The sequence below is a fragment of the Dendrobium catenatum genome, unplaced genomic scaffold (assembly GCF_001605985.2).
Source record: "Dendrobium catenatum unplaced genomic scaffold, ASM160598v2 original_scaffold_109250, whole genome shotgun sequence".
NCBI lineage: Eukaryota > Viridiplantae > Streptophyta > Magnoliopsida > Asparagales > Orchidaceae > Dendrobium > Dendrobium catenatum.
The window spans coordinates 195,148-205,522 of record NW_021427685.1 but is presented as its reverse complement, the minus strand read 5'-3'; the positions used below and the strand labels follow the sequence as shown (position 1 = coordinate 205,522).

The 10,375-nt window shown below is 33.3% G+C and overlaps 1 protein-coding gene across 1 annotated transcript; it reads left to right on the top strand.

Moving 5' to 3' along the window:
- Positions 1-1,572: 1,572 nt before the first annotated feature.
- Positions 1,573-10,047, top strand: LOC110110207. The gene is made up of 3 exons (XM_020841587.1): positions 1,573-1,918; positions 2,135-2,961; positions 9,970-10,047. The coding sequence occupies exons 1-3, from the start codon at positions 1,573-1,575 to the stop codon at positions 10,045-10,047; spliced, it is 1,251 nt and encodes a 416-aa protein (XP_020697246.1).
- The last annotated feature ends 328 nt before the right edge of the window (positions 10,048-10,375 follow it).

The following is a 10,375-nucleotide window of genomic DNA, read 5'->3' as shown; positions in this document are numbered from 1 at the left end:
CCTGAATTATATTTATATAAATAGAGATTATTTTATCTTCCATTCAAATTTATATTTTCAATCCCTTGGATGTAATTTTCTTCAATTAAACTTTTATCTTCTAGATGTAAAGATAAATCAAAATTTAAGACTAAAGTGCTCATTTTCTATGATATTGTTGTAACTTGTGTAGTCAAAATTGATAAAGAATCATTTTTATGAACTCTGACCACTCTCTTAGGATCCACCCTATCAGCAGGACAATAAAAATAATATTTTAACATTTCTTAAATTAATTCATAATCCTCTTCAAAAGGATTTGACATAAAAGAAGCTCCAGCTACACCATCAATTATGGCTCGAAGGGATCATACTAATTTGTTGTAAAAAGTTTAAATTATCAACTAATCAGGTAAGGCATGGTGAGGGAATTGTTGAAGTATCTCTTTAAATCTCTCCCAACTCTCATAAATAGGTTCTCTTTCTAACTAAGTAAAAGAAGTAATACATTTTTATAATAGCATTTATAAAAACTGATAGCTGATGATGTTTGGTTAGCAGTGAGCCAATTCTTGTCTTCTGGAGATATGCACATGTCATGGAAAGGAAATCTTATAGTCTTGATTCCGAAGACTCAAAATCATCAAGAGGTAACCAATTATCAACCTATTAGCTTATGCTTGACCATTTATAAAGTTATTGCAGAAATGCTCTTAAGTAGATTGGAGATGGTGATTCACAAATTAATCTCGGTGGACCAAGCTGCTTTTATCAAAGGTCGTTCTTTGTCTGATCATGTTCTTTTGGCACAAGAAGTTTTCAATAAATTTCGTTATTCTAAAGCTAGGAAAGGACTTTTGGCAATCAAGCTTGACATGGAATAAGAATATGATAGTATGGGTTGGGAAGCTTTGAGGCAAGTGCTCTCTCACTTTAACTTTCCTAGTAAGTTTAAGGAGGTTATTTTACAATGCATCTTAGATCCCAAATATTGCATCTTGATCAATGAAAGGAAAACTAATTGGATTGAAGGGAAATGTGGATTTAGTCAAGGATGCCCTTTATCCCCTTTTTTGTTTATTCTATGCTCCCAAGTCCTATCAGATGCACAAAATGGTAGGAAGGGGATGTGGGGATCTCTATTTCTCCCAAGGCTCCTAGAGTGACCCATTTGCTTTATGAGGACACTATTTTGATCTTCTCGGAAGGCAAGATGAAAGTTATTAAGGAATTGATGTATATCATTAATAACTATTATTTATGGTCGGGCTAGAAAGTTAACAAGGGTAAATCTATGATTCTTTTTAGAAAATATACTAATCATAGAATTAAAAAGAGATCCTCCAATCTTCTTAATTTTAAGGTGGTTAAGAAGTTGAATTAGCTTGGTGTGAAGATGACCATGAGGAGAGTGGTAGCTTCGGATTTCTCTAAGCTTATGGAAGTTGCAGCTAATAGATTAAACATTTGGGGACAAAAATTCATCTCTTTGGAAGGAAAGATGGTTCTCATTAAATCAGCATTCCTCTCTCTTCCTATGTTATTAACTTCAATTTCTCTTGTTCCTTTGAGTAATTAAAAGACTTTGATAAAATGTGTAGAAGCTTTTTGTGGAAAAAGAAAGATGGGAATGCAGGTATTCATTATGCCTCATGGGATAGGCTTTGCAAGACCAAGGAGGAAGGAGGTAGAGGCTTATTCTCAGCTGTGTCAAGAATAGGTCCTCTACGGGCCAAGCTGGCATGGAATTTCTGTATGAAGCCATCAACTTTGCTGAACCAAATTTTAAGAGCTAAGTATGGAGAAGATGTCTGGATTACTCCAATGAAAAGAGATTTGTCACCAACGTGGAAGATCATCACCATGGGAGCTCATTATCTTAGAAACATTATTAGGTGGGATGTTTATAATGGAAATTCGATCAATTGGATGTTTGATAGTTGGATTTTAGATAAATGTATAGCAAGGTGGCCAACTTTTGTTAACTATTTGGAACCAAATGAATACAAGCTTCGTTATTTTATTTTGGAAGAAAAGTGGAATACTGATCATATTTAGCAAATATTTAGGGAGCAACTGGTGAAACTTATTACTCAAATTCCAATTCAGTCCGATAGAGGGTTTGATCTTATTTAGCTCAATTCTAAATTTTCAGGAAAGTCAAGTGCTGCTTTGGCATTTCAAGCAATGTATGATAAAAATGGAGGTAGTGCTATATGGAATTGGATGAAAAAATTAAAATTAATACCGAAGGTTGAGCTTTTTTGGTGGAGGCTGTATAATGATGCCATTCATTCTAATGATTTTCTAGTTAGAAGGAAAGTGAGTAACTTCTCAGGTTGCCCGAGGGGATGTAAAGAAGATGAGAACGATTGGCATATTACAGGAAATTGCGTGAAGCTACATGAAGTGATTTCAATGCTCAATAGCTGGGGCTTCAAAATTCTTATTTTTTACAATCTACATGAATGTTTGGAAGTTTTAAAGAAGCTTGTAGGAAAGAATTCTCTCACTGCTAATATGTATTGTACTACTACTTGGCTTGTGTGGAAAAGCAGATGTAAATTGATTCATGATGGCATTGAAGACTCAATCAATTCTTTGGTAGCAAATGTGGTCTCTACAGCTACAGTCAGCAATTTTATTAATCATATACTAGAAAAATTGGATACTAACCAGCGAAAGCTGTCTTGCTCTTGGTATCCTCCCCCACCCGGGAGGATTAAATTAAATGTAGATGCTTCTATTTTATCAAATAATGTTGCTGTATTTGGTGGTGTTGTAAGAGATGAGAAAGGAAGATTTCTTATAGCTTTCGGTGTAAATATTATGCATTGGGACATTGCTCAAATTGAATTGTTGGCGGTTCTCTATTTGAAGAATATCATCCGTGACTGGATGTTTGAAGCTCAAGGAATCATAATTGAAGGAGATAACTATAATATTATAGAACTTCTTCAATCAGCTTTGAAGACTTGGAAGGTTAGTAAGTGCATTGAGGATAAGTTGTCTTTCCTTCTTTATTTCAACCAAGTATTGTTTTCTTATACTAAAAGAGATTGTAAAAAATTAGCGGATGTTTGTGCTAATTTGGCTTTAAAGAGTTCTTTTGTTTGGGATGACATTAGCTTTGAAGATATTCCTCCTTCATTCTTGTTTTGCTTGAAGGAGGAATGTGATTCCTTAGGTTTACTTTGACTAGCTTGTTATTTCCTTTTTTAATGCATTTTCCATTTCTTAAAAAAAAAAAGAAATACTTTCCAAGAAATTTATGAGCCAACTCTTAATATATGGTAACAGACTTTAAGGTAAGGATTTTAACCATATTTTTTCCTATCTCTAGGATAGAATGAGAATAATCTAAGTCTAATGGAATCATCACTAATAATATTGTACTGAAATGTTACAAAAATTTCTATGAAACTTACTAAATATAGGTTAGGGTCTTCAATGGGAGTTCTCTCAAACTAAGAATTTTATATAATCTAAATGATTGTAGGTTTTAATTCAAAATTATTTGCTTTGGATGACAGATATTTTTTATACTTTGGTGAATTCCATAAACTAAAGAGTTTGGAAAATCCTTAAGAGGTCTAGAATGATCTAAGTTTTAAATAGGGTTAGCCATTTAAAAAAAAAAAAAATTGGTGGTTCTAATTTTAGAAAGGGTTCTCTTAATTTAAGAATCAAAATTTAACTATTCCACCCCTTTATATCTTATAACTATGCAACCATAGATTTGCAATTAGTAAATTAAAATTAAAAAAAATATATATAGCAGGACTAATTTTGTAATTAATTTAATAAAATAGTAAATTCTAACTAAAATTAATTCTTCCTCGACAATTATGCCAAAAACTTGATGGGTAGTGGAGTAATATAAAGAATTTTGAATATGATAGAGGGCTTTATCATTCCCTAAATAATGCTTATGCTTTCTTTGATATAAAATTTTTAAAAAACTTACTTAATATATGCAAGTATTCATGTTGAATTAAGTAATATAGTTATAGAGTGGAGTATTGATACCACAAGAAAGAATGTTTAATTAGAAATACTAGTACTGCCTACTTCAACTGTATCAATTATCCTACTCAATAAAAATAAGTTTTGGAGGAGAATTAATTACTTAATTTATAAAATAAAAAAATAAATGAAATAATATTTAGATATTTTTTTTATTAATGGAATATAAATACTAATATTTCTAGATGATTTTCTTTTATTTTGATGCAATTAAGAGCATATGAATCACAGCCGCTCAAAGAAGCTTAAAGAGACAAAGGATATATTAAACCCTTCCAACCTCAATACCACTATTAACTCCCATAATTTATCACCTATGAAAAATAATAGAAGAGTAAGCAAAATAAGTACTATTAGAACTCCCCAATGATAATTCATCTCTAAAAATTTGATACATGACAAGCACTATGCATATGCTTGCATCGTACCAATTAAACATACCTGGTTGTGCCTACTTTCCTATTAATAGGCTCTAATTTACACCTGATATTAACTATATATATATGACTACTATGTGTATTAAATGAAGGCATGGTATCATGAAAATTTTGATGAAGAGAACTCATTAGTACTCCATATTTTGCTTACATCATCAATCCAAACCTAAAGAAATTACCCAGAAATGAAGAATAAGTGAAGCATATTAATTTTAATTATTTACACAAAATAAAAATATATCACCAAATGGGTTTAATAATCTCTTCTATACTCCTCATAGAGCTTACAAAACTAATTCAAAAAGCTCAAGACAAATTCTTTAATGGAATGCATTTAGAACTTCTATAAATCTCCTTAGTTTTGACTCCTATGGAAAAATCAGTTTAGCACAATAAGGACTAAAATTAAATAAGTGATTGAACTCTTTAACTAACATTACATACAAACTATTTATAAATAAATATAGAAAATGGATTATAGCACTGTGGCAAACAAGACATTTGTGTCATGGCGCCCAAAATTAACTAATGCATTAGTGTTGAAGGGTTTCATCTGATGCGGCGTTTGCTGAGATGGACCCACTATTTAATGAATCAACATGACACTTTGCTAGCAGACTGTGGCATGAACATTTATAGCTATAGCACCGTGGAAGCGTTGATGGTTGATCTCTGTGACATCCTGATAGCACTCCCTTAGCTAAGCTGCACATGAATGAAGCACCACAATGCTATTTAGATGTATATTGGGCTTTGTGACATTGATGCCTATGACGCAGTGGCATTGTCAAATAGAGACTAGCTGCCGTCGCGTCATTATTTGGGTGCTCTGGTGGTGTCAATGATGGTGCCATAATGATATTCTATCTGACGCCATTGTGTTGTACCATACTTTAAAAATTTGCTTCTTTCTTATGTTATCATGTACAATCACAATGAAAACAACATGTTTTCACTCATAAATTATTATATAAAACATAATATTTTTTATACTTATCAATAGTCTCACATAATCTTAGCATTTAGTTGAGTTAAGTCTCTATTCTCATTACTCTATTTAGTGAAAGGTGTTTCCACATTAACTCCAATAACAAATCTAAAAGTTGTGGAGTATCCCTTCTGAATCATATGCCATTTGAGAATATAAATAGATTACAAGAAAGTAGAGATGTTTATCTTCTAAAAATCAAATAGAATATGGCAAAAAGTGGTGGAAGAGTTATTGATTAACCCTCCATAGGGTTTCAATTTCTTAAGTGTGTTATGGGTCATTTTTCTCAAGATTATGAAAATCTTACTTGTGAGACAATCTTTGATATCCATTAAAAGTTCAATGGAGGGTGTTAGGCCTCATTGAATAGCTATAAGCACTCCAACGGGGGTGAATCTAATTTCTTTTTTAAATTGACAGAAAGAATTTTTTTTTTATATTTTCATAAATAAGAATTAAGTATTTTGATCACCTAATGTAGAAGATAATAAAAATAACAATAATCACAATGATGATGATAATTTAATTAGATTAATCTAATATCAATCACAACATTTTCAAATTTCATTTTTAAACAAAATAACATGTAGAAAAGTAAAGTGAAAAAAAATAAAATACATAAATATGATTTGAATGAATACACTAGAATTTTAGAGTGGTTCAGTTAAATAATGACCTACATTCATTACATGAAGTCCTTTTCTCTGGATATTACACTAACTCTTAGTGTGTCTTCTTTAGTGCCGCAACAAGGTGAAGAAGCCCTTACAAAAATCACTTCAACCAACCCACCATAGCAAAAAACTAGAATCCTTTTCATCCTCCTGGTGAGGCAATGTTCCTTGGAACTTCTATTCATCCTCTTGGTGAAACCATCAAACTTGTAAGATTTTTTGCCCTCTTGGTGAAGGTAGAGTTCCTTTCATTACTTTTTTACCCTCCTAATTAAGGAAGAGAATCTTGACCGTTGTCCTTGATGCTTTTCTTCCTAGAGTATTCATAGAAAATCTATAAAGCCATGAGAAGAAATCAACGTATAAGCTTGCTTGGAGAAACTATGTGAAAACCCTCACACAATTTCTCCCTATCAAAAAACTTGTTTTCACCTTCTTCACTCTCCAAGTTCTCCCACTGTGCTCTCACATAATTTATTTAAAAGCCAAAAGTTTCTCTTAGAGATAATTAAGAAAAAACTTCTTAGATAAGGTATTTGAAAACTCTATAATTTCAATTCTGCTAAATGGGTTATATAATACAATTGAGGATTGTGCAATGCTATTTGTTCAAAAATTAGATAACATTGAGTATGATGGAACAATCTTGGGATGGGATGTTCAAAAATTATATACCGATCATACAGTACAATCAGTTTACTATATAATATGATTAGTTCAATTATGTTATGATAACATGGATGATTTCCAGAATGATTAAAAATCTTCTCTTCCTTTCTTCAAGTTTGATTCACATAATTTTGTATGGTTAGTTAAAAAACTAAGGTTTTATACATGATGATCTCTAGGATGATGATTTTTAAGTCCGCCTATCTTATAGTAAGATCAACATCATATAACATGATCTACCAAATTAATTTAAATCTTAATTTGCTTGAATAATCATGGGGACTAAATTATGTTTGTTTTGATACATCATGTTGTATAAATTTCATCTTGCTATATGATCTGCTTAAAAAAAAATTAAAATACTTACATAAATTTTATTATCAACTAGGGTTTTTATTTTAAATAAAATTTACAGTATGATCTAGATTATATGATAGAATTAATTCAAAGACTTTAACTATTAAATTAGTCATTTTAAATCATTTTAAAAATAACTAATCTTATAGTATGATCTAGATTGTACAATTCAATAAGTTCAAAAAATCTAAGACTTATTTTCTCACTACCCTATGTGTGCGTGTTTTATTATTGAGATCATTTATGTATGAGGTCATTAGGACCCATTTGGATTCCTTTTTGATGACCTAATATTGGAAGATTTCTATTTCCTAATCATATTGGTCCCATGTAAGACCCAATTCAATTCCAATCAAACTCAAATCCTTCAAATTCAATCCCTGATTCAGCTTCCAATCTAATTTCAATCAAATTTCAAATCATAACGAATCATTCTAAATTATTAATTTAATTTTCATAGTTACGGATGATAAAAAATCATACAACCAATTTTAAATTCCAATTCAAATTTAACATCCAAACCAAAATCATAGTGTTAAGGACCTAGGTCCTGAAACCCTTCCTAGGTGATTTTTCTAGCACCTTGAAACCCAGTCAATTGGCATCTGATATAAGGTCTATGAACTCTTTATTTATATAAAATTTATATAGTACCTACCATCCAAGTTTTATCTAATTTGTAGGTCTCTAACCCCAAACACTAGATTGATTTCTAAAGGCTATAAAGCCTTTAGTTATTTACAACTTATGCCACTAAATTTGCTATTCAGTGGAACTTAACCCTATGACTCTTTCCAAACCCTCCAACCAAACTCATGACCTTTTTCATGACATGTTTATCAACAACATCAAAAACCTAGTTTGACCTAGTGTTGACTAGGGGTCAAAATGACCTAAATTCCCTTTAAAGGTATTTTTAGCCTTTTCCCCCAACTTCAACATTATCTTCCCTCACAACATCCAAAACCTATCCCAATGGATCCTAAATGCACTTAGGAATATATTGGACCCAAACCAACACTCTAGTTTAACCTAGGTTACTAGCCAACCATGACTGACCAAAGTGACTCATGGGTTTAAACATCCATTTCCAACCAAATGACCTCCCCATGCCTTAGTACCCCTTCCATTGAGTTCATATGATTCACTTGAACTCAATGAACCCATTTTTTGACCCCAGGTCCACTTGGTTGAATAAGTCAACCAAGTTTGACCAAACCTTCCATACACCTTAACCCATTAAAACCCTTTGACCAAGACCACTCAAAACACATTCAAGCCCATAGGGTGACCCAGTGGGTTATTAAGAGACCCCTCGTAATGACCTAAGCCTTCGGCTCACTTAGTTAGCCATTTGGACTGACCTAAGTCTCCAAAGAGTGGTCCCCCTTATGCCAACTTCCATTCTAAACAAAATTGGATCGAACCAATGATTGTATTGGGTTCCCCTTGAGCCAATACACCTCTTCTAACCGACCCAACCCTTAGGTAAACTTGTGTTAGGGATTGGGCTAACCCAAAGTGGCCAAAATAACCTTGGATTGAACTATTTAACAACCTAAGATCAATTATACCCAACCAACACCTTCATTAGGTTGCTCTAGGTCTAATGCTCTGCCCTGGATACCCCAACCCTTGGGTTTACCTGGGTCAAGACTTGGACTGGTCCAAAGCTTCCAAAATAACTTTGAATTCAGCCATTTCTTAGCCCAAAAAAATTCAGATCCACTTAGCACTTGTATTGGGTTCCCCTAGACCCAATGCATCTTTCATACCAAGCCCAGCCCCTGACTTAACCTGGATCTAATCCAAATGGACCCCAATGTGTCCAAAAAAGGGTTGACCAAGCCATATGAGGGAATCAGGCCACTTCATGGCATATTTAATATATGACTTGGTGTACTAGGACCACACCTATTATCTCTATCTATTTCATGGCCTGTCTTGACCTAGGTTAAGCTCAAACCTACCCAAACCATATAGGTTTGGGTCAATCCAAGCCACCCAAATAAATTTGGCTACCTTATACCTAATTAAACTCATAGTTTAGTTCCTCTAGTCTCCAGCACCTTCTATAGACTAGCTTGACCCAACAAGTGACAGACAACGGCCGGAGCAAATGGAAAATAAACTCCGGTGGTCCCCCCTTCATGAGCCTTGGTTGAAGCTTCACCAAGGTTTAGGCTCTCCTCCATTGAGCTCAGACAACTCAATGAGGTTATCCCCTTCTCGTTGGAAATCATCTGATGGCCTGCCTGGTTGATCCCATCTATCCATTTTTTGGGAGGTATTTGTATACGGAACCTCAACCTAGACACATTCATTCTATCCCAAACATTTCAAAACTTTTCGTAGAGCTCCCTAACTCTTCCTCTACCATTCCTTAACTTCCTAGTCCCTTTACCTACTAGTTTGAGCAAACTTTGGTGAAACCCTTCCATGTCCAGCTTAAAGTTCTACCTTTGGTGATCCTCCAGCCTTGGCGACTGAAGGAAAAATCTTTGCAATCATTCACTTAAGCTTCCTAACAAAAAATCCATTCATTGGGGATTTCTACACAGTTAGAATCCTTTCCCAAGATCTTATTTAGGTAGGGAGATCAAGCAATATCTGATGGTTTGAAAGCCCTTACTACCCTTATCCTTCCTATAAAATTTCTTATGAATTATCCAGTGGAATTGCTCAGATCACATCAAACAAGCTATACGAGTATGAAGAAATGTGGTAGGTTGAAGAAGTAATCACAGCCGTTGATATCAATCAATGGCTGTGATATTATCCCACGATCTCAGGTTAATTTAAATCCTAATCGTTCTTGTTTTTATCTGATGGTCAGGGTTTAATCTGCATAACCAGTCAACCGTTAAACTTTCCTCGCCAATCTGACGACGTCGAGTGGAAAGAGCATGGCTGACTGGATAATTAGGCATTTAATTTCAAAAGAAAATTAGGAAAACTTTGACAAAATCATATCTTCTCACATGCTTATCAAATTTAGGTGATCTTAGGCTCATTAGAAAGGTCTTAAGGAGACGTATCAAAGCGTTATGGTTCCAAGTAATAATTAATTCACTAATAATTCATTTTAGTTCCTAAAAATATATTTAAGTTCTCTAGTTAACCCTAGTTAAACCATCAACTCATGAAAAATAAAAGTAAAAGTACGAGATGCACCAAGAGGGGGGGGGGGTTGAATTGGTATATTAAAAATAAATCATAAACAAGAGTTATATTTTTTGAAT

Coding starts and splice junctions, on each gene's coding strand:
- LOC110110207 (XM_020841587.1), top strand. CDS start 1,573: ATGTGTAGAAGCTTTTTGTGGAAAAAGAAAGATGGGAATGCAGGTATT. Junction 1,919..2,134: donor GATCAATTGGATGTTTGATA/GTTGGATTTTAG, acceptor CTAAATTTTCAG/GAAAGTCAAGTGCTGCTTTG. Junction 2,962..9,969: donor CAGCTTTGAAGACTTGGAAG/GTTAGTAAGTGC, acceptor TCTGATGGTCAG/GGTTTAATCTGCATAACCAG.